At 37.9% G+C, this 24,686-nt stretch overlaps 1 protein-coding gene across 2 annotated transcripts in view; it reads right to left on the bottom strand.

Moving 5' to 3' along the window:
* Window positions 1–24,686, bottom strand: part of LOC117303901 (dorsal root ganglia homeobox protein-like) — a 37,712-nt gene that overhangs the window by 7,465 nt on the left and 5,561 nt on the right. The window contains exons 2-3 of one of the 2 annotated variants that reach the window (XM_033788349.1): window positions 18,860–19,432; window positions 1,022–1,110 (exon numbers count right to left, since the gene is read on the bottom strand). In XM_033788349.1, coding sequence (XP_033644240.1) covers window positions 1,022–1,110; window positions 18,860–18,947 — 177 coding nt within the window. In that variant the 5' untranslated portion in view covers window positions 18,948–19,432. Of the gene's footprint in view, window positions 1–1,021; window positions 1,111–18,859; window positions 19,488–24,686 lie in introns of those variants that run through there. The other variant, XM_033788351.1, reaches the window with a different exon arrangement.

Genomic DNA, 24,686 nt, shown 5'->3' on the forward strand with positions numbered 1-24,686 from the left:
AAAACATCAGCCAACCTAACAAGACTAAATCTATCTTGGCTTTCACCTCTTTAGATCCAAGTTTGAATCCCACCTTAGTCTGGAGTTGGACGAATCGGTTGGTTTGTCAATCTCTTTGTACCTGGAACAACTGTTGCTTATCAAAGCAGGTTACCAGCGACCATTCCTTAAAGTTTACATTGTTGAAACTGACGCCCAACTTAATTGTTTGTTTGCTTAGCAAAGAAATTTGCCAAGCAGTATTTTCTGCTAAATAGCTTTGGATTTGGCCCTGTTGATGTCTTTCTCGAAAGCGGACACTCATCATTACTCGAAACTTGGAGGGAAACCAGTCGCACTTAGTATGTACCAACACTGTTTTTGGCTGGTAACCCGTTTCAGCTAAGCAAGAGAAGTGTAACTGCTTAACACCAAACGTTTACGTTTACGTTGGTCCTTAAAGACAGTGGACACTATTGTCAAAGACCAGTCTTCTCACTTGGTGTATCTCAACATAAGCATAAAATAACAAACCTGTGAAAATTTGAACTCAATTGGTCGTCGAAGTTACAAGATAATAATGAAAGAAAACACACCCTTGTCACGCGAAGTTGTTTGCTTTCAGATGCTTGATTTCGAGACCTCAAAATCTAATTCTGAGGTCTCGAAATCAAATTCGTGGAAAATTACTTCTTTCTCGAAAAGTGCATTACTTCACTGGGGGCCGTTTCTCAAAATGTTTTATACTATCAACAGCTCTCCGTTACTCGTCACCAAGAAAGGTTTTATGCTAATAATTGTTTTGAGTAATTACCAATATTGCCACTGCATTTAAGTGAGGACGTTAAGCCAAGGGTGCTTGATTGCCGGTTGGATACAAAAGCGATACCAAACCTTGGAGAATTAAAAGTGCTGAATACAAGACAACTGGAATTAACTTAGTGCGTGCTCGGCTTGATTAAATTGGTCCCTGTAATTTCTACGGTATTGTGATCTTCAGTATCTAATGACGGATCGAGTGGAAAGTGTAAAATGAGCTAACCTGTTGTAAGCTGAACGTAGTTCTGTTGCGTCGTTGTTTCCGCCTGGCAAAACCATCGTCCACGTCACTTGCGTAGGATATATCCCCATCTGCAACAACGAAGAGAAATAAACAGTTAGAGACACTGGACACTATTGGTAATTACTCAAAATAATTGCTGTTGATAGTGTAAAACATTGTGAGAAACGGCTCCCTCTGAAGAAAGAGGTAGTTTCTCACTCAAATATGAAATGACTTAGGCTTGAAGCCTTATGTTTTTAGGCATCTGAAAGCACACGATTTTGTACAAAAAGGGTGTAATCATCCTTCAAAATGAAGCCAGATTAATAGTTAATACCTTTCAGCAATGTGATGGGTTTGTGGAGACGAAGCCACCCACCCCAACAAACAAACCAACAAGACAAGCATCGAGTCTCACCTCTTGAAAATTCTAAATTGGCCCACATTCTGAATCAGGCTACCATCATCTCAATTCGGCAGTAAATCCAGAGTCGCCACACGCCACCTCCTGCAAATTATAAACTTGCCCACAATCTGGATCGGGCAACCATCAATGATTCAGCAGTCAATATTCACAGTCGGCACACGTCAAGTCTTCCACTGAAAGCCGCGATCAACCGCTTAATCAAGTTCCCATGTTATAAATTAACCAACACTCTGGCTACCATTCAGTTCACAAAACCCATAAACTTGCAGGTGATAGGGCATTTTCAATTGCTGCTCCCCGACTATGGAATTCTCTACCTACCCTTACCAGAAGCTCAAACAGTGTCCCAGCCTTCAAACGTACTCTCAAAACCCACCTTTTTGCCTCTTCTTAGCTGGTCATCTTTATCTTTGTTCTGTCTTTTTCCTTCTTCTTTCCTTCTCAGCGCCTTGTATCCTTTGGCAATTTGGCGCTTTATAAATACTGTTATTATTATTATTATTATTATTATTATTATTATTATTATTATTATTATTATTATTATTATTATTATTATTATTATTATTATTATTATTATTATTATTATTATTATTATTATTATTATTATTATTATTATTATCTTAATTCGGCAGTCAATCCAGAGTCGGCAGTCAATCCAGAGTCGGGACACGTCAATACCGTATCAACCACAGCCGCGATCAACCACTCATTCAAGTTCCCATGTTTGAGATTTGCCCACATTCTGAATTAGGCTATTATCAATAATTAGCAGTCAATCCAGAGTCGGGACACGTCAATACCGTATCAACCACAGCCGCGATCAACAACTCATTCAAGTTCCCATGTTTGAGATTTGCCAACATTCTGAATTAGGCTATTATCAATAATTCGGCAGTCAATCCAGAGTCGGCGCACGTCCAATACAGCCTTCCACTTTAAAGCCGCGACCATCCACTCATTCAAGTTCCCAATAATATTATCCGCTGTAATTGCTTAAAAAACATCCCCAAATAATTCGTCTTGAAAAATCCTCTCACGATCAAACTTCGTCCAGACTCGAACAAATATTGTCGTAGATAACTCAATTATAAAGCACCCATCACCGGAGAACGTCTTTTAAGCCATTAAAAGTGGCTTCGTGACTTGGTCATTTCATAATACCGTTCCCCGCGGCCTGTGATGACCGCCCCCCCCCCCCCCCTCAGACTTCACCTATTGTTTTGTTTGCACACCGATCACTTCAATATTTTAAAGGTCTGCTCAAGTGTATACGTGTGTACACTCTTTACCATATACCGTGCAATTTATTGTTGAGTAAAATGTTAAGGGTTTTCTCTAGTCCGTACTGATGTTGTTTGTTCAGCGGAAAGCTAACGTTTTAAATCTAATTACGTATCTATATCCCATTAGAGTCAACCTAATTTTGTTGACACGCTGCAAAGATGTCGCGCTCACGATTTCTTCTTCCCGTAATTGGGGCAAGCGAATTAGACATTTTTTTAAATTTTTTTTTTTGATAGGAGCATTATTTGGTGCTTAATTGCAACGGTGCCGGAGGAAATAGTTCGGTTTCATAGGGTTTCAGTTTGTATTGTTCAGTTGGACAAACGAATAATTGGGGGAAAAGCTTAAACAGCTACCTGAGCGGAATGTTTTCAACAGAAATGGTATTTTTACTTGTTTATAATGCACTTGTTCACAATTTTAATGTAATTTTGATATGTGTACACTTCAGAACTTTTCGTAATTATCGACTAAAAAATCAGGCCCCTACCTAAAGGTTTTTTGAAAAACTAAAAACACTTCTGCCGTTGAGAGCGGGCGTCAAAGGACAATGCCGCTGACGTCATTTGTGGGAGTTTGCTTTGTTATACATCCACGCTGCAACAAAGCGGCTTTATCTACTTATGACGTTTTGAGAGTGATTACGTAACAGGGCTTTTCGCAAATCTCGCAGAAAAGCTGTGGATAAGGGCATACAAAATGATTGTTTTTTTACACAATTGAAATTTATTTATAATCATATGACTCGATTTCCTTATTCATCGAAAACATTTTAAGTGGAATTCAGCAAAGTTAACGACTTGACATTTTCGTTCAAGCAGGTCTTAATAATATCAACCTTGGAAAACCACCAGTAGAAAATTATGTATTACAAAATTTGTGAACATTTTAAACGTTCGATTGTGATCTGTGTCATTTTCATTATTTGTTTTTATGCGATTGTTGTCTCGATTTATGTTTATGAATAACACATACTAATTATTAAAATTGTGAGCACAGTCAGCAAGAGTCATAAAAACCGCAGCACGAACTTTCTGTCTGATCAGAAAGACGTAATTGTCAAATACCAGTCTTCTCACTTGGTGTATCTCAACATAGTCACACAATAACAAAGCTGTAAAATTTTGAACTCAATTGGTCGTCGAAGTTGCGAGATAATAATGGAAGAAAAAACACCCTTGTCACACGAAGTTGTGTGCTTTCAGATGCTTGATTTCGGGACCTCAAAACCTACTTCTGAGGTCTCCAAATCAAATTCGTTGAAAATTACTTCTTTTGTCGAAAACTACGTTACTTCAGAGGAAGCAATGTTTTATACTATCAACAGCCCCCCTCCCCCCTTTACTCGTTACCAAGTAAGTTTTTATGCCTAGAATTATTTTGAGTTATTACCAACAGTGTCCTGTGCCTTTAAAGCCATTATACACTTTCGGAACAGAAAAAAAAATCACAGATTTACAAATAACTTACAGGGTTTACAGAAGGTAATGGTAAAAGACTTCTCTTGAAATATTATTCCATGAAATGCTTTACTTTTTGAGAAAACATTAAAACAATTATCATTTCTCGACAACGAGAATAATTACGGATTATAGTAAACACATGTCATGGCACGGCGAAACGTGCGGAAACAAGGGTGGGTTTTGTGTTATTTTCTCCCGACTCCGATGACCGATTGAGCCTAAGATTTCACAGGTTTGTTATTTTATATATATAAGTTGTGATACACGAAGTGTGGGCCTTTGGACAATACTGTTTACCGAAAGTGTCCAATGGCTTTAAGGTTTGGCTCCGAATAGCAGTCGAAGGTTTGTAATTATTTTTATTTCTAGGGTTGCAAACCTAGCATGTAACGTCCACTTCACTCTTCTGCCTGTCTCTGTGGCTGGTTATGTTTCGGCCGAATGACCTTGACATGTTTACGGGCAAAAGTGGCCTTCTTCTAATAGTGCAAAGCATAATAATGATGCCAAATTTGAGCTGTCGTCGCAGCATACGCTTCAAGGATTGGGGTACTTTTTTGTAAAACAAAACACGATGTTCAAAAGATTTTGCATTAAACTTACACAGTAATATTTTAAGGGAAGCATTCTACCATCATTATCTTCGAACCGTGTCAGTTTAAAGGCAGGATGGACACTATTGGTAAATTACTGAATACTCAAAAAAATTATTATCATAAAACCTTACTTGGTAATGAGAGGTTGATAGTATAAAACATTGTGAGCAACGGCTCCCTCTGAAGTGACTTCGTTTTCGAGAAAGAAGTAATTTTCCACGAATTTGATTTCGAGACCTCAAGTTTAGAATTTGAGGTCTCGAAATCAAGCATGTAAAAGCACACAACTTTTTGTGACAAGGGTGTTTTTGCTTTCATTATTATCTCGCAACTTCGACGACCAATTGAGCTCAAATTTTCACAGGTTTGTTATTTTATGCATACAAATATGTTGAGATACACCAAGTGAGAAGAATTGTCTTTGACAGTTACCAATAGTGTCCAAGGTCTGTAAATCTGTGGATATTGTGTTGTGTGTCCTACAAAAAGTACCCAGACCATTAAAATGTGCAAATTATGCAAAACCGGGGTGGGGGACTGCAGATTTATAACCATCCTATGCTGAACCATATATAGAGCAAGTTCAAGCGAGGGACTATTTTATAGTTGACTTTTGTCGACAATTGATCGATTTTGCCTGATAACTATACATCGAGAAGTGGTTGACCAACGGTCGCTGCTCGAAGTTGCCCAGTGCTTTTGCAGCTCTAATTATTCAAATAAAAATAATCAGTTTTTGCTGAATATGCACATTGCTCAATATGCACAATTATTTGGAGCTGTCGTCAAATCACACGTCCAATATGCAAATTATGTCAAACCGGGGAGGAGTGGGGGGTGCAGATTTCTAACAGTCCTATGCCAATCATAAGCTGTGCTTTTGCAGCTCTAATTATTCAAATAAAGATAATTAGTTCTGTTGAATATGCAAACTTGGAGCTGTCGTCACAGCACGCGTTCTATAATATGCAAATAATGCGAAACCGGGGAGGGGCTGTGGATTTCTAACCATCCTGTGCCAATCATAAGCTGTGCGTTTGCAGCTCTAAATCGTCGTTCTGTTGAATATGCAAACTTGGAGCTGTCGTCACAGCAGAAGTTCAATATGCAAATTATGCCGAACTGGGTGAGTGTGGGTGTCTTACCACTATGTGCCAACTATATAGCTGTTTCTTTTTACATCCAGAATTATTCACGACTATGCAAACATTGGAGCTGTCGTCACAGCACGCGTTCATTGTGCAAATTATATCCTTCGCAAGTTATAGCTCTGCTTTTTACAGCTAGAATTGTTAATGAGAAAGATAATCGTGAGTTTCGCTTGAAATAAAATAAAACAACTGATTAAAAACGGTGATGAAACAAGAACGCCTTGATCATATTTGCGGTCTTGTTATTAGTTACTTTAGACTCTCTGTCTCTCTCTCTCTCTTGGAGCAGTTCTGGTGAAGAAAAGAACAACATGCTGTGACATTGCTCGAAGTAATTTAATAATAAAAACAAAACAAAATCTTCGTAGTGTTCGGTTACCATGGCAACGCATCAATGTTCGTTGCCTCTCATTGTATAGTAAGCATCATTATTCGAGGTTGCGTCCATTGTGTCTTAGTTACCGGGCCCCATAGTTTCTTTCTCCTCTCCTGCGGCTAAATCGAATAATTATATTCAATTATTGTGTTCGTCAACCATAACAGTGCAATACCGTCCTCGTGAATTTTACAATTTCACCCAATTAGACTAAGGCCCCCCTTCAACTCTTCTCTTTGTTATTATGAAGGCGCTGAGATAATGAACTTTAAATTTGCATTTTCACCAGTCAAGGCGTCATAATTTATGCGAGACGTATACAAATGGCTGATGTGTCTAGTGACAAAATACAAACCTTCAAACAAAGAAATTCAACAAAAGAACGCTCTTCAAAGTATTGGGAACGAACCAAAATCAATAGCAGAAGTAATACAATAAATATAATATCATTTTTGAAATGGACTATAATAATATTATTTATTTTAGTTTCACGAGAAATTTGTGCTTTGAAGTTCATCCTTTGACCTCTATTGGTAATCGAATCAATAACATCAGCAACGACAACGACAACGCCGACGCCGACGCCGACGCCGACGACGACGACGACGACGCCGACGACGACGACGACGACAACAACAACAACATTAGTGTTTTGTCTAATAGTTTGAAACGAAAAGTTGGCCCACTTTTAGTTCTTACAACTGTCAGTTATTTTTTTATAAAAATGGGTAGAGCACCATGAAGTAGTTTATAACATTGCCTGTTTTAAAAATAAAGGTTTTCCCGGTCATTATTTTGGGAAAATATATGCGGCCATTTTAAACGTCTGATCTTTTTTTTTTGCGATAAATTGAAAGCTCCTCTAAACAGTTTATCAAATTGCTCTTTTCGTCATAGGAATAAACAATAGATGACTAATAGATTGAACATCATTCAAATTTGTAACAACTTTTGCGGAAATCTCACGTCTTTGCTAATTCATCACTGCAATTACCTATCTTTCTGAAAGTTTGTATATACTCAGCGCCTTGAGTACCTTGTTTGGTAGATACGTGCGCTATATAAGACTTCGATATTATTATTATTAAACTGAGCGCCGAATTTGCATAGCTCAAAGGAACAACTTATAAGTTTAATTGAACATAATGCTTTATAATTTCACGTGCCCTCAAAGTGAAATTAAATGACGGTTTCAACTTTAGAAGCAAATCTCTTTAAAAACGAATGCATGAATACAAAATGAAACAGGCCGTGTTTTGTTTCCGATAGTGACTGGAAAGAGCTATTTTTAGGCCCATTTGGAACATCTGCAATACTAGTAGTCTTTAAGGGCGATTCGATTTGCATGCCAGCATGTGTATTATTTTTTACCATTGTCAGTGCATCAAAAGCATGCGCCATAATTCCACCAGCATCACATTGACATTCTGACACGAGTCCTTTGTGCACCATGTTTTATTCATGATAATACAATCCAATTGTTACATTGTAGCTTGATGGATGTCCCAGTCGCAGTCAAGCAAAAATGTACACCGTGTCAATCATATATCACTCCCAATGACTTGAATTACGTCTAGCCGATGACGATCCAGCATTCATCACACGTTAGACGTGTTGGTCATTATTTTCACTCGCTCGTCATTTCACGGCTGGGGCAGACGCGTTCCGTATTCAGCGTCCAAGCCGCCCCTCACCGCACTAACTCCAAACTTGTTAATGTAATTATAGGTTTCTTGTATATAAATAACCTATTTTTCACTTTTGGATGTGTTTGGTAAATTAGATCAGAAGGTTGCAGCGTAATTCGATTGTGGCTTGGAATTAGTACGGCTCTTCCGTTACCGGTGATTGAAACTAAAGAAGCATTTGGATGTTTATTTACCAGTGGGGTGACGCATACAGGCCGATGGTGTTTCCAACGGGATGGGGGCTATACACGCAATGCGATGCCCATGGCTAAACAATTACAACTAAATATTTGATATCATGACATAATGGTGAGGCTTTTCTATAATAGGATGTCTTTGTCAGCCTGTTCTTTTGGAAAACACAGAGTGACACAAAAGACCGTGTTCATGCTGCCTCTCTCTTGGTCATGTACCTCGTATCGAATAACAATAACGAATACTAATAATCATTTTGCAAATAGGAACCAGACTAATTTGTACTTCCAGCCTCGGTTTGGTAACATTGATATCATTGGGAGAAATCCAAGATGGCTGCACAATGATAAAGGTCAGTGTTCTTACTCAACATCGGGAAAGAAAATTAAATTGGCGCCAAATTTGGGTGTACAAAAACCAAACCCCAAACCCAGATATCATGTTGCCTTAGTAACAGATGTGAGAAGCAGTACATGGTTTATAACTAACTGCACTTTATGTACTTAACGAGAGACTGTGTTACATGTACACGATGAGAGAAAAAAATGCGTGTATATGACAATCAGCTGAACTGATATCAACATGGATGTAGGTCGGTTTGGTTCTATCAAGCATTTTAGAAACCACGTTTCTGACTTCACAGGTCACTTAGTTAAATTCCATCGAAAGTACAGTATTATTCAGGGTCCGGGGCCTGGGTGGAAACCGTAGTTTCGAAAAGGCCACACCCACGGCGAAGCATAATGGGGGAAATAGAGATGACGTCATGGTATTTGCGACACGCCCTCCTCCTTCCTGTAGATTTCCCTTCATCCAATAATATTTTAGATCAACGCATTATATTACGGAATAACAGCACAATCTCCTTTCTCCTGAAGACCAGCAGAGTATACTGTTCGAAACGTCGAGACCATATCGGCTCTTTTCAGAGCCAACACTCCCTAACACAGAGGAGATTTACACATAGTTGTACCCGCAAGTTTGTTTTTTTTTGTTTATCCACACCATGCAAAGCTTCAACCAATACTAAGCACGTATGAAATTTTGACATACAAATTATTTCGGGCATTACCAGCTAGGATCTCTACCCCGTGATGTTATGAGCAGATGTGACAGAAATCGAGGTTTAAAGGGAAGGTATACATTTTGTTAATCGCTCTTAAAACTAATGGCAATAAAAACTGATATTGGTTTTATCTCGCCAATATGTAACTGGTCTATTTGTCTTATTTTCCTTGCTGTGTGTGGTTCCCCCTCCTGTGCGCCTTGAGCACCTCATTTTGGTGGATTTTGGCGCCCTAGAAATATTCTTTATTATTATTATTATTATTATTATTATTATTATTATTATTGGTTAGAATTACAGCAGCTTTTGATAGTACATACATTCTGAGAATCATTTCACTATTAAAGGCAGTGGACACTACCTGGTAACTACTCAAAATGATTATCAGCAGAAAACCTTACTTGGTGACGAGTAATGGGGAGAGGTTGATAGTATAACACATTGTAAGAAATTAGTTTTCGAGAAAGAATGATTTTTCTTTGATTTCGAGACCTCAAGTTTAGAACTTGAGATCCCGAAATCAAGCATCTGAAAGCACACAACTTCGTGTGACAAGGGTGTTTTTTTCTTTCATAGTTATCTCGCAACTTCGACGACCAATCAAGCCCAACTTTCCACAGGTTTGTTATTTTATGCATACACCAAGTGAGAAGACTGGTCTTTGACAATAGTATCCACTGTCTTTAAATATGGTTATGGAAAGGGATATCAGTTGTTATCCCCACAATTTTGAATCGGAGAAACGTTACTGACGGAAACGTTTCTCACATTGTGCATTCCCATTGCAGTTTATTCCTCATGGGACACTATTAACCGCTTTGGACTTTTGGCGATGTATCAAAAACGCTGCTTTGTTTTGAGATGAATTTGGATGTGCGACTTCAGATTGTGTTTACACTAGATGACACTAAGTTGGGTCGGTGTATGTTGTTAGTGGAAGTTTGCCTAAAGTTTGGCCTATATGTCTTCGCCACATACCATATTTAAGATATATAAAACAGTCATTGTATCGGCATTGATTATAATTTGGTATTTAAAGTGGTTTGTGTGAACGAAAAAAAAAGACAATTTACCTGGGGGAAATTAAGCACATTAAACGACGCGACACTAAAAAATTACAATATGATCAGAGTACCATACGGGAATACAACAATGAGGGCAGTCTCGTGATTCTTTTTACATGGTGCCAACGCACTTTAATCATTAAGCCATCAGGGTTATGGGATGTACCACTTAGTGGGCGGATCAAAAGGGTTTGAGGGGGGGGGGGCTGACAAAAAAAGGAAATTGTCATTTTGAGTTGCACCTCAGTGGGGTGCCTTGATCATCCATGAACGTGATGGACGTTGTCCAACGTGAAAAAGAGAAGTTCGATTTGAGTTACCCCACTAAGGAACTTAACTTTAAGCCCGTGTAATCCTACTTCCCATCCAAAACTAAAGCCAGATTCTATCCCTTTACGGACGGCAGAGACTACAAACTTCAGCTTTCCTCCGTTCCCGAGACCTATGTCTGTTCCAACACCCATCGTGATTTACGGATTTAGCGACATTCGACGAAGTGCCGTCAAATTTAGTCTTCTAATTGAAGAAGATTACGGGGCGTCGGAGAGTGCGCCACGGCAAAATCAGAGCCCGTGCAGCTAAGATGCTGAAGCCCGCACTCAGGCGTGAAGAGAGAATTACACTTTCATCCGCCCCTCCATTTCGAATCTTTCCGCTAGAGCTGAGCAGGCCAGCCTTCATCAATGTATGGCCCCCGTATCCACACGGGCGATTTGCAGCACAGGGCGAAATATAATAGAGTTTACTGCTTTAACACAAAGGGATCTCGATTGTGAAATTAAATTTAGCAGGAAAACTGTAATAGCGTTACATTATACAGACGATTTTGACTCATTATAATTGTATTGACAGTGGGCTAAATATTTCAAAAGCCTCCGTTAAGCACATCCCCTATAATTGCATTAGGGGGAAAATTACTGCCGACGTAATTTAGTAATTGTATTATTCATAACCTGTGAGTTGGACGATGGCTGATGCATAAGAACGACGTACGGGGAAGGCTAACTTGATTATGGGGTTTGCCTGACTGTAAAGCCCTCGGTCCCCCGGGGCCGTATCAGAGAGGCCACGGTTCTCCCTACAGCTTTTACACGCAACAAAAACCCCGCTAGCTTGGATTTGGAGGAAAGGAACGAGCTAGAAAACACAACATGCCGGTAAACAACCACGGGAAAAAGAAGGTACACGAAACTATAACCCTAAATTGAGATACAATCAAAACCCCGACAGACAGACAGGCAATGAAAATGTACAGGAAAGACAAACAGATACTGGAGTGAACACACACAGATTTGTACCAAACATGCAAACCGACCCAACAAATAAGATGACAAACGGGCATACTTGAAGTCTCTGAAGGGAGTGTGCAACATGGCTCTGTCTGTCACTTGGACATATGGATGAATGGGAAAGATATTTTAAAAACTCAAAACAATTTTGTGTTTTAAAGGCACTGGACACGTTTGGTGATTTTCAAAGACCAGTATTCTCACTTGGTGTATTCCAACGTAATGTGCATACGATCGAAACCTTTACAGTTTGGGCTCAATTTGGTCATCGTGTAGTTGCAAGAAATTACAAAAGAATTACCCTTGTTGCACACATTTTTGTACTTTTAGATGACAATAAACGGCTTCAGGCCTGAGGATGAGTGGAAAACCACCTCTTTGTCTAAAACTATACGTATACTATCAACATCTCCCCATTGCTCGTTACCAAGTAAGTGTTTATGTTAACAATTATGAGTTGTTCCCAATAGTGTTCATTAGAGGTATAGCATCTAAGAGTATACCTCTTCTACTCGAAACATGCATGCGGCTATTGTGTTAACGCAGACGGGAATTGTTCAATTTAAAGCCATTGGACACTTTCGGTAAACAGTATTGTCCAAAGGCCCACACTTCGTGTTTCTCACAACTGATATGAAAAATAACAAAATTTAGGCTAATCGGAGTCGGGAGAAAATAACGGGGAAAACCCACCCTTGTTTCCGCACGTTTCGCCGTGTCATGACATATTGTGTTTAAAATAAATCCGTAATTCTCGACAACGAGAATTGGTAATCTTTTTAAATGTTTTATCGAAAAGTAAAGCATTTAATGGAATAATATTTCAAGAGAAGTCTTTCACCATTACCTTCTGTAAACCCTGTAAATTATTTGTAAATCTGTGACCTTTTTTTATTTTTTCTGTGCCGACAGTGTATAATGGCTTTAAGCATGCGGTCTCCCTTAGAAAGCGTCACCACGCTGACGCGGTTTGAGAAAAAAAAATATCAACGGAACTTCTCACTGTAAGTCAGGGTATCAGACTATTTTCCCTCCAGCCTCGTTATGGTAAAGTTGCTTCTCATTGGAGGAAAACAAACAAGCAAACGAATAATCTAAATCAGGATAATTAGGTGTAATCAAGCTGATTAACTGTTGAGTGCTGCAGGAAATTCTGCATCGATTTAGTAAATAGATTTTAACAAGTCGATCATTTCCTTTTCGTTAAGTGATTAGCGAGTATAATTGCTTCGTTTAAAGGAACACGTTGCCTTGGATCGGTCGAGTTAGTCTTTGAAAAGCGTTTGTAACCGTTTGTTATAGAATGCATAATGATTAGAAAGATTTTTTAAAAGTAGAATATAATGATCCACACAAGCATCACTCGAAATTGCGTGGTTTTTCCTTTTACCTCGTCGACAAACATTTATGGGAGTCAGATTTTTGACTCCCATAAATGGCCGACCGTATTAGTTCGCAAAGTAAAAGGAAAACCACGTAAATTTCGAGGCAAATGTGTGTGGATCATTGTATTCTACTTTTTAAACATCTTTCTAACCATATGCATTTTATAACAAACGGTTACAAACGCTTTTCAAAGACCAACTCGACCGATCCAAGGCAACGTGTTCCTTGCATGTTAAAGGGATGCCACAACTCTAACTTTCTTCGATCTATGGTTCGCTCATTGTCGCCATGGGTGGAATGAAACCTGTTGTTGGTTTTGCTTGCTTTTATTTTCTTGTGAAGTAAGGGGAATTATATTATATAATTATATTTTCATCGTTGGCAGGGGTTTTGTTTTATACATGTCTTGATGACAGTTTTTATGCTTTTGTTTTAACCCTTGACAGCCCCGGTCCAACTTGTAATCATTGTGTATGTCTAAAGATTTAAAATAACTAACTAAATAAAGTTTGGCCGCAGTTTCCACGATTTAAATTTGAATGTTGTTGGCAACGACTTGAATAATATTCTTAAACCCACAAGTACGATTTTGTTGAAGAGATATCTTCAACAGGGACTGTTTACGAGTTTATGAAGCCTAACCGTCAAACTAATAACAATACACCAATCAAAGGCAAAGTGTACGTTTGGTTTGTTGAACCGTTGAACCGTTTGTTGAACCGTTGAACCGTTTGTTGAACCGTTCAATTTTTAAAAATCCCAAATATAAAATGTAGATGTAGGCCTATACAACATAATTTCATTAAAAGGGAAGGTACACGTTTGGTAATTACTCAAAACAAATTTTAACTCAAAAACTGACTTGGTATCGAGCATTGGAGAGCTGTTGATAGTATAACATATTGTGGAAAACGACTCCCTCTGAAGTAACGTAGTTTTTTTGAGATAATTTTGAGGTAATTTCTCACTAAAATAATAAAAGACTTCTAGCTAGAAGTCTTTTATTCCTATCTGAAAGCACACAAATTCGTCCAACAAGGGTGTTTTTTCTTTCATCATTTTCAACAGCTCCCCAATGCTCGTTTCCAAGTCAGTTTTTAAGTTAATATTTGTTTTCATTAGTAATTACCAAACGTGTACCTTCCCTTTAAGTTATCTTTGATTAAAATTTATGATAGTGTTTTGTGGCAACCAATGTACTGGAATTAACTCAATTGAAGAACTATAATGACAATTATTCCGACTCAATAAAACCATACAAAAACGTAATGTTGCTTCATGAATAATGCTCGGTTGGTGAATGGGACACCAGGGTGATGCTTCATTGTTAATTACGTTAATTAGCGAGCTCGACTTAAGCTCTTGGTTGAAAGAGTCCTCCTCTCTTACTATGTAACGTAGCCTTTTCTCTCCTTCACTACTTATCTATTGTTGTCACCGACACTTAGCCTGGTACTTTTATTATTTGTATTTTGTCTTTGTGTAAGGTCACTGTCGTTAACCGAATTTATAACGCGCCTTTTCCCTGAGCGCCAAGTATTTACTGCAAGGTGAGTGGGCCAAAGTTTTTTAATTATGATACCTAAACCTTATAGCACCATATAATGGTTTACAAGGTGCTGTGTGGCGCAATATGCTGCCAATTTTGTCTGTCTTGTCCTTGTGTCGTGCTTCGCTGTTTGTTTGTTTGTTTGTTTGTTTGTCTGTCTGTCTGTCTGTCTGGAGGCTGTTTTCTACAAGCCTCGCCTTACTCTAACAGCCTCATGTTCTCGCTCCTATGTACATAGTTAATTTCTTCATAGTTAATATTAAATGTTTATTAGTTGCTTTATCAATAATTATATTTATTTTGTTACCTTTCTATGAACGGATCAATTCTCGAATTGTATTTTTTCCCCCAAAAGAGTATGGAATAAACGTAATATTGAATTGTGGAGTGTCACCGGTGAGGGGGGTATTTCTTACCAGGTCAGTGTTTGGTCATGCATTAATAAGATCCGGGATATCCGATCAATGACGTCACAAAACCAATTATTGTCCCAGCGATTGATTCTCACATTGAGGCGATTGTGTTGCAGAAAGTTTTACATCACAACAAAATGGCTTAATTGATTGCTTTTAATACAATTAGCAATGGGAAGAATGAGCTGTGAGATAATGAGTTTATTGACGCGGTCAGGTTATTGTTCATTTTAAAGGCATTGGACACTATTGGTAATTACCCCAAATAATATTAGCATCAAAACTTACTTGGTAAAAAGCCATTGAGAGTTGTTGATCATAAAACATTGTGAGAAACGGCTTCCTATGAAGTAACATAAATTTCCACTAAAATATTTGAATTTGATTTCGATATCTCAGAATTAGATTTTGGGGTCCCAAAATTAAGCATCTGAAAGCACACAACTCCGTGTGACAATGGTGTTTTTTCTTCCATTATTATCTCCCAGCTTATGGTAACGAATGTTTTGTTAGTTTGTGTAAACTAAAGCTTAAAAGGTACTCTTGTATGATCTGTTACAGTTCTCGAATAAACAGAGACATAAACTTTAATTTAACTGAAACGAAAGTGGATTATGGGGTTAGTTTGAGTTTATTCCTATACAAACTGGTATTTTTGTATATTGCTGGAGCATTTAAATGGCTGCAAGGCAATGGCCAGGGGGCATAGAGGCCTAAAAACTCTCTCAACAACTTCCTAAAACTGGGTTGGTAACCAATACACAATGTGGCTGTCAGTGAAAGGCCATGGTTTCTTCACGAGCGCCCTACCAAGGCCTTTAGATCGTCCTCTTGCTTTCTAATTCAATCACGTTTGATCACGTTTTGCCGCTTCATTTTAAAAGCACCTTAATTGGCGCAGACATGATCACGTCACTACAGAAAGCATTTGGTTTTTTTGTTTGGTTATTGGTTTGTTGTCTTGACGTTAAGTACACGCATCGCCTGCGGTGATATACACACGTAGCCTTATTACATGTCAACCTATATTCTTTCTGACATGCAGTTTAAATTTTTTCCTTTTCCATTAAAAGCAGGATAATATACTTTTGGTTAAAAAAAAAAGGGGGAAAAAAAAGAAGAAGAAAGTAAACACCAAAAATTGTAGCATAGAATTGTGCGCTCTGAGATAGAAAGCCACCATGTTTTCAAGCATTTCTCAAATTGAAACTATATTTTCTCTGACAAAATTTTCGATTTTTCCATTGAAGGCAGAATATACTTTTGATCTGGCAAGGATTGTGCGCTCTCGGATACCTATATAAGAAAGCCACAATGTTTTGAAACATTTCTCAGATTAAACTTATATATTCTCTGACATGCGGGTCGCAAATTTTAGATTTTTCCATATCCAAAGGCAGGATATATATCTTTGGTAATCAGTCAAAGACCAGCATCCTTACTCACGGTGAATCCCAACTTTCGTGTTAAATAACAAACTGTGAATATTTGGGCTCAATATTGGTCGTCGAAATTGCGAGAGAAAAAAACACACTCTTTGCATAGAATTGTGTGCTCTCAAATGCCTAAGAAAGCCACCATGTTTTGAAGCATTTCTCATATTCAAAGTATATGTTCTCTGAGATGCGGTTCGTGAATTTTCGATTTTTTTCCCATTAAAGGCAGGGTACACTTAATCTTACTCGGTGTATATCCGAACATGCTTATACCAAACCAGTGAACGTTTGGGTTCAATTGGTCATCGAAATTGCATGAGAATAATGATAGAAAAGTACCCTTGTTGCGTAGAATTGTGTTTTAAATTTCAGATGCCTGAGTAAACCTTTTTGTGTGAAAAATTGTCTCTTTCTCTAAAGGGAAGGATACACAAAATTTGGTAATTACTCAAAACAAATATGACTTGTAACGAACAATGGGGAGCCGTTGATGGTATAAAACATTGTGAAAAACGGCTACGTCTGAAGCAGCATAGATTTTGAGAAAGAGGTAATTTCTCACTAAAATAATAAAAGACTTCTAGCTAGATGTGTTTTTTATTCATATTTTTGAATGCACATGAATTCGTCCAACAAAGGTGTAAGTTTTTTCTTTCATAATTTTTTTCGCAACTTCGATGACCAATTGAGCTTAAATTTACACATGCTTGTTATTTATGCTTATGTTGAGATACACCAAGTGAGAAGACCGGTCTTTGACAATTACCAAACGTGCCTTTAAAACTGCATTACTTCAAAGGGGGTCGTTTCCAGCAATGTGTTTTATTTTTAATAATATCAACAGCTATCCAATGCTTGTTACCAACTAAGTCTGCTATGCTCGTTAATTTGGAGAAATCATCAAAAGTGAAACCTTCTTCACGATCACAACTTAATGGATATTTTGTGGGTGGCGATAGTGACTGTTGCTTTCTGGCTCTGATCTATATTTCCAGTCTCAAATTATCACATCTTTGAGGAGGTGTAACATTTTCATTGATCCGCCAAGTTCAAGGCCGTAAGGTTAGAGGAAAATGTGGCTACGTCATCATTCATGCAAAATTTATCAATAAAATATGGACACGTCTACAGGCTGTTGTCGCATAAATTCCAAGCACTCATGCTTCAATTTGTTAAAAATTATTCTGTAAAGTCATGGATGATAAAAATTAATTTAATGTCTCGTAACTATCTATTACGATGGTATAAAAAGGTTAATACTTCCCATTTTCTCATCAAGTTATTTACTAAACACCTTGTTAAAAATTGTATTTAAAAATCTTTTTACATAACCATATCACTTCGAAGTGGAATGTATCTCATAATGCTTTATACAAAATATCGAAAGCTGTTGTAGGCCTATAGGCTTCTATACCCGAATGTTTTAATTGCCATTCATTTTTAAAGGCAGTGGACACGTAATTACTCAAAATAATTATTAGCATAAAAACTTACTTGGTAACGAGTAATGGGGAGAGGTTGATGGTATAAAACATCGTGAGAAACGGCTCCCTCTGAAGTAACGTAGTTTTCGACGAATTTGATTTCGAGACCTCAGATTTAGAATTTGAAGTTGCGAACTCAAGCATCTGAAAGCACACGACTTCGTGTAACAAGGGTGTTTTTTGAGCTCAATTGAGCTCAAATTTTCAAGGGTTTGTTATTTTATGCTTATGGTGAGATCCATCAAGTGAGCAGACCGGTCTTTGACAATTACCAACAGTGCCCAGTGTCTTTAAATGTGATCTTATAGCGTCTCATTCCCTTTACGTAATGATTCATTGTAAAAAAATTATACAATTAGTTTTCCAGAATAATCATGACATGTTGTCCAACACCTTTTGGGGGTTAACCATGGGGATGTTGAGATCGCAACTGACATAGAGCAGCAAGAAATACACAAGCTCCCCAAAAAACTGTTCTAAAATTTGTCACGAGTTTGACCGCGTAAGACGCAAGGCAGGCTAACGGTTGATAGAGCACTAACACAGCGGTAGTAATATCCGGAGAGACGCTGCTGGCCAGCCCACCTGACCCGGCCACATTGTTTGTTTATAGTTCAATTACCCGCTCTTAATTACTCACTCCTTTGTCCCCCTCATCTATCTGTTTACAATTGGACTGCCCTAATTTTCCTCTAGTGTACATTGCAACCTTATACAAGAAACCGGGCCCACATGTCAGAAACGTAAAAGTAAAATTAGAAATACAATCTTCACGGTATGGACGAATGCTCTGCAAAAGAACGATATATTATAGTAATTTGAGAAAACTAAAAAAAAAAAGCATCCGATGACTTCATAACAGTACATTTGAAATTTTAAATTATTTAGTCGACTGTTGGTCGGTGCATTTCTTCATGTGTTAGTTGAATTCTTGTGAACAAAAAAAGTCGAACATAAAGAGGTATACTCACATGAACAATTTGACCCTTCGCATGTTCCAGGCGATACATCGAGGTGAGATGGCGGGGCATGAACAGACGAACACTGGTAACAATACATGGTTGTCAAGCACCTTCGCGCCTTTGTTAACCCTTGCTACGTGGATGGGTCGCGGAGAAGTTGAGTCAGCTGAGGCAGCCGGTAAAAGTGAAGCAGATGAAACGGGTGCGTTTCAAAACAGCTGATGCATTGTTTATTGAGATTCATGCGGTATCAAAAGTACATGTGGGTTAAGACAACGACTTGATTCAATATTGAGTAAGACTCCACTCTCGAAAAATTGACGCAGGTTTTTCCCTCCAAACAGGATGTCCAAACTTTATTAAGAGTAATTAAAACAGCCACGATGCCAGAAGATCCATACAAGTGTTTTTAAAACCCGAGATGGTAAGCAGCTTTTAGAGTACTTGTCTCCTTTAGATTGCACTCTGGTCGGTAGGCTTTCCTTTCGAAGTGAGGAGGGTTACGGTTGAGGTGCTCAACATCTCCAGTTTCAGGATGCCGTGTGATGCTGGTTGTGACAGTACGAGTTAACCAATGCTGATCTGGTAAAGATACGATAATATACACAGAGAAGGATGATGTTTCATAAGCTGGGTATGAGCATAGCTACATCCTTACCACTCGGTAGCGCCTGTATAAGTGTGTGTCATCTTACCGGACACTACTTCTATACTATCTACTACGCGTCGGTGATGCGCGCTGGTGCAGTCCGGCGTGTGACGTCGGCTCGCAGTTCTATGCGCCGTTGTTATTTTACCCAAGTAAATGGCAAAATGAAAATGCTGTATTGCACAATTAGATTAGATGAGCCGAACAGCATGGCGTAATTACTCGCAGTGTGCAATATGACAAAGGACACCCCAGCGCAGAAAAGTACCGCCACAGTGCAGTAATTGAGGAATAGAAAAGGGTGGGGAGAGAGATATGACGAGAGACCTAGATGAATTGTAATAACATTAATTCATTTTGGATGTCTGGGGCAACGGCAACAATAGAAAGTGATGGCTAAATTTAATTTCTTCCCTCAATATTTGACAATTTTCAAGCTTCAGTAATTTGATTTTCGTTTTTTTTTTTCATCAGTTAGTCGAAGCAAACAAGGTAAGATGATAGAAAACCAATGTCTGCATATCATTAATTCTCAGTTATGAATATTTTTCCCTTCTCCTTTTGACCCTTTATGATTTGATTTTTTTTTTCTCAAGATGTCAAAAATTTTCTTCGGTGATCTTCAATTAAGACGCCGCATAGTACAGCACGCAGGTGACTCAACTAATAATGTTTCTTACCTTTAGTGGCAACTAAACAATGGGTATTCTGCCGTGCGCTGATGGTCTGTGCTCTCAAAGATCTCCCCACACAAAAGAGTCACTCATGCAAAACAATATTACAAAGTGGACCTCGAGAATTCGATTGTACAAATTAACGTGAAACACAATGCCACCGATAATTGATTTGCCATGAAGGGAAAACACACTATATAATACAAGTTGTTTACCCCCCAAAAAAAAATAATATATTTACAAATAGAAGACAAAAGCGTAGGAAAACAAAGAGTTTAACCTTTTTAATGTCTGCAAGGAAGTTTAATTAACAACAGAATGACGGGAAAAGGTGGTGTCGCCCTAAATGAAACGTGGGTTGGAAGGGGGGTGGGGTTACCGGCAGGCAGAACTGTTTATTGAGATAAATGCGATTTGGACAAGTTTTCTTTGGTCACGTGGTTGCGGGACGCTATTTGTCTGTCCAAATGCAGCACAACCCAAATGGGCAGACTAGTCTGGCACCCTGTATTTGCCCATGCAACTTATTTGACTCAAAATGACTTCTTATTGCAACTTGTGGTAATTCTCTCAAATTATACGGCCCTAACGAGTGGATGTTCTGCCGTAAGAGTCTTTTAATAATTTAGTGAGAAATTATCTCTTTCTCAAAAATTACATTCCTTCAGAGGGAGCCGTTTCTCACATTTTGTTATGCTACAAACAGCTCTCCATTGCTCGTTACCAAGTGGGTTTTTATGCTAAACATAATATAACCAATAGTGTCAGTACCTTTAAATTCAGCAAGACCAACTCAGATGGGGACACATGTAAAGCAAGGTTCACCGAGTGACAAAAATGACTACTCCATCGTGCTCAAATCAATGTGACTTCACTCCCCCCAAAACTGAGCGTAAATTTTGAGGTAGTCACTAAACTCATTACCACCCCCTCTTTCTTCAACCTCACCACGTAATCGAATACACGTGACCGTCCGTATATATAAAAAGCCAGCCCCCTCTAGGCCAATCCCTCACGCCCCTTCTTATTAACTTCAGATGAAGACACCTCGGGCGCTTGCTAATTTCATTGCATGTGTTCCTTGCTCCTTGTGGGGATGTGCAAGGAGGATCTGACAGTGTCTTATCTTATTTGCGTCTTCTTATTTCATCATCAACATCGTCTTCAGCATCTTACGCCTGTGTCTTTATTTTTAGTCGTGTAAGGTTATATTTGAAAGAGTCTCACACTGTGTGGATTCCGTCCCCTCAGAGAGAAAAATCATTAAGGTGTCAGATTTAAAGTAGTTGCTCTTAATTATGCCCCTTGCAAAGACAGTGAGCAATTAGGCTCAAGGCGTGAACATGATCTTAGATCTTTGTTTTATTTTATCATTAAACTTATTATGGTTTAATCATGACATATTTGTTGTGTATTCCTCTATAGAGCATGTGCGTATTACCTGGGTACAATTGGATAATGTTCACAGATTAACACATGACTTAAAGGCAGTGGACACTATTGGCAATAACTCAAAATAGTTATCATCATAAAACCTTTCTTGATTACGAGTAATGGGGAGAGCTTGATAGTATAAAACATTGTGAGAAACAGCTCCCTCCAAAGTGACGAAGGCATCGAGAAAGAATCAATTTTCCACGAATTTGATTTCGAGACCTCAAGTTTACAATTTGAGGTCTCGAAATCAAGCATCTGCAGCACACAACTTCGTGTGACAATTACCAATAGTGTCCATCAAGTGTCTTAAAGAGATCTGGTCAAGGTGGGTAAATTTCCGTTTAAATATTTTCTAAGGCATCTGAAAGGATACAATTTTATGCAACAAGGAAGCTTTTCTGTCTGCCTTTTGTTGTTTATATGTTGGGATACACCAAGTGAGAATACTGATGTTTGCCAATGACTAAACATAACATGTCTTTAAAGGCAGTGGACACTATTTGTAATTACTCAAAATAATTATTGGTATAAAACCTTTCTTCGTGACAACTAAGGGGGAGAGGTTGATGATATAAAACATTGTGAGAAACGGCTCCCTCTGAAGTGCCATAGTTTTCGAGAAAGAAGTAATTTTCCACGAATTTGATTTCGAGCCCTCAGATTTAGAACTTGAGGTTTCTTATTTTATGCATATGTTGAGATACACCAACTGTGAAGGCTAGACTTTGACAATTACCAATAGTGTCCACGGCCTTTACAGGTACTGGCCACATTTGGTAATTGTCAAAGACGAGTCTTCTCACTTGAGTATCTCAACAAAACGCATAAACGACAAACCTGTGAAAAATGTGGCCTCAGTTGGTGGCCAAATTTTCATGAGAAATGGAAGAAAAAAATGTTTGCTTTTAGAGACCTCAGCTGAGAACAAGAATTCAATTCAAATTTAGGGAGAAATTACTTCTTTCTCAAAAACTACGTTACTTCAGAGAGAGCCGTTTCTCACAATGTTTATACCATCAATAGCTGCTGCTCTCCATTGCTCGTTACAAAGTAAGTTGTTATGCTAACAATTGTTTTTTAGGAATTACCAATAGTGTCCATTGCCTTTAACTTTGAATAACTGTTCAGGTTCTATTTCATGGTCATTCTTATTTATTCAGAATTCATCTTAATTCATCCAATTGTTTTCATTTTTATCTCATGGTTAAATACCACTAATTGTACCGTCTGTTTGCCTAGCTTGTTGACGTTTAATTTTCTTCATTTTCGACGTCGCTAAACAACTCAAGGTTTTAAAGGATTTGGATACCTTTTCAAAATGTCCATAAATTTACATTAAACTTACAGGGTTTGAAGATAATGATAGTGGAAAGCTTCCCTTCAAATATTACTTACTGAGGTGCTGTAGTTTTTGAGAAATGAGTAAAACAATGTCATGAAAATACGTTTGTAAATGATTAAAATAATTTTCGTCTCATGAGACGAAAATAATTTTCATGACATTGTTTTACTCATTTCCCCAAAACTACAGCACCACAGCAAGTAATATTTTCGGGGAAGCTTTCTACTATCATTATCTTCAAACTGTGTAAGTTTAGTATAAATCTGTGGACATTGTGTTTTTTGTTCTACAAAAGTTACATAGACCCTTTAATGCAAGGGCCAAGAATCAAAAGGTTCAAACCACTAAGACAATTGATGTTGATTAAAGGCAGTGGACACTATTGGTAATTACTCAAAATTATTATTAGAATAAAAACTGACCTAGTAGCGAGCAATGGGGAGCTGTTTATAGTATAAAATATTGTGAGAAACGGCTCCCACTGAAGTTACGTAGTTTTGGGAAATGAAAGTATAATTATTTTCACGAATTTGATTTCGGGACCTCAGATTTAGATTTTTGAGCTCGCTAAAAGCATCTGAAAGCACACCACTTTGTGACAAAGGTTTTCTCTTTCATTATTGTCTCGCAACTTCGACGACCAACATGAGCTAAAATGTCCACAGGTTTGGCATTTTATGCGTACGTTGAGATACACCAAGTGGGAAACTGGGGCTTTGACAACTACCAATGAGTCCAGTGTCTTTAAAAACACATGCATCCCGTCCGCCGTGGCTAAGACGTCGTCGCTTTTCCTTCGTTATTTTCTAATCTTCTTCTTCTTCAAAATTACCGCAGCTTGTTCGTTGATATTCAAGCAGTTCAATATTTTCTCATTCCTCAGGAAATTGTCGTTGAAGACATGTAATTAAATACAACAGTGGCAATCATTAAGGTTCACTTTGTCATTAATCGCGACAATCAAAACGTATTGTTTAATTTCTGGCCACACGCCGCACACAGCCGCAATAATAATACACAACCCCACCATACAACCTCAACACTTTTTTTCTCCCCCTTTTTAGAAATACCATTTTGGCCTTTTGAATTTTGTTGTTGATGTTTAGCCCCTCTCTATTTTTTCTTCAAGTTGAATCAACGGCTAGACAGCAAGTAAAATTATACACAACACACACACACACAAGATTGCGATTGGTGGCAGTTTGGGTTGCCATGACATTTATTTAATTGCTGGAACTAATTTGATAAGTTTATGTTAAAAATATTTTAATTTAAAAAAAAAAAAAAAAAAAACAATTGAGTTTGGGAGCACACAACTTCGGGTTTTCTCAAAAGCCAAATAATAATGAAAAGATTTAATCAAATTGAAAACTAACGTAAATTTCTGGTCTTTAAACAAAATTGTATTAATAATAATTCAATTTGCTTACGTCTACATCGTTTGTTATTAATTTTTATTTTGGCATATGAAAAAGAACATCTTTGTAAAAAAAGAAATTTGTTTTTCCTCAACTGACTCCTAAAAAATAAAATGTTGTTCTCTGTAACAACAACTCTTCCACATATTTGACACGATGTTGGCCTTTGTAATCACATTATTTTACGAATGCGTTTAACTTTCCCCTTATAATGCCATCTTGAATACAGGTTTTCCCACAAATTATTATTCACCGTTCCATTTTCAGTGGCGTAACCAGATGGGATAATGGGCGCCCCAACCTTTGCCTTTCCACC

This window comes from Asterias rubens, chromosome 20 (genome assembly GCF_902459465.1).
Source record: "Asterias rubens chromosome 20, eAstRub1.3, whole genome shotgun sequence".
Classification (NCBI taxonomy): Eukaryota; Metazoa; Echinodermata; class Asteroidea; order Forcipulatida; family Asteriidae; genus Asterias; species Asterias rubens.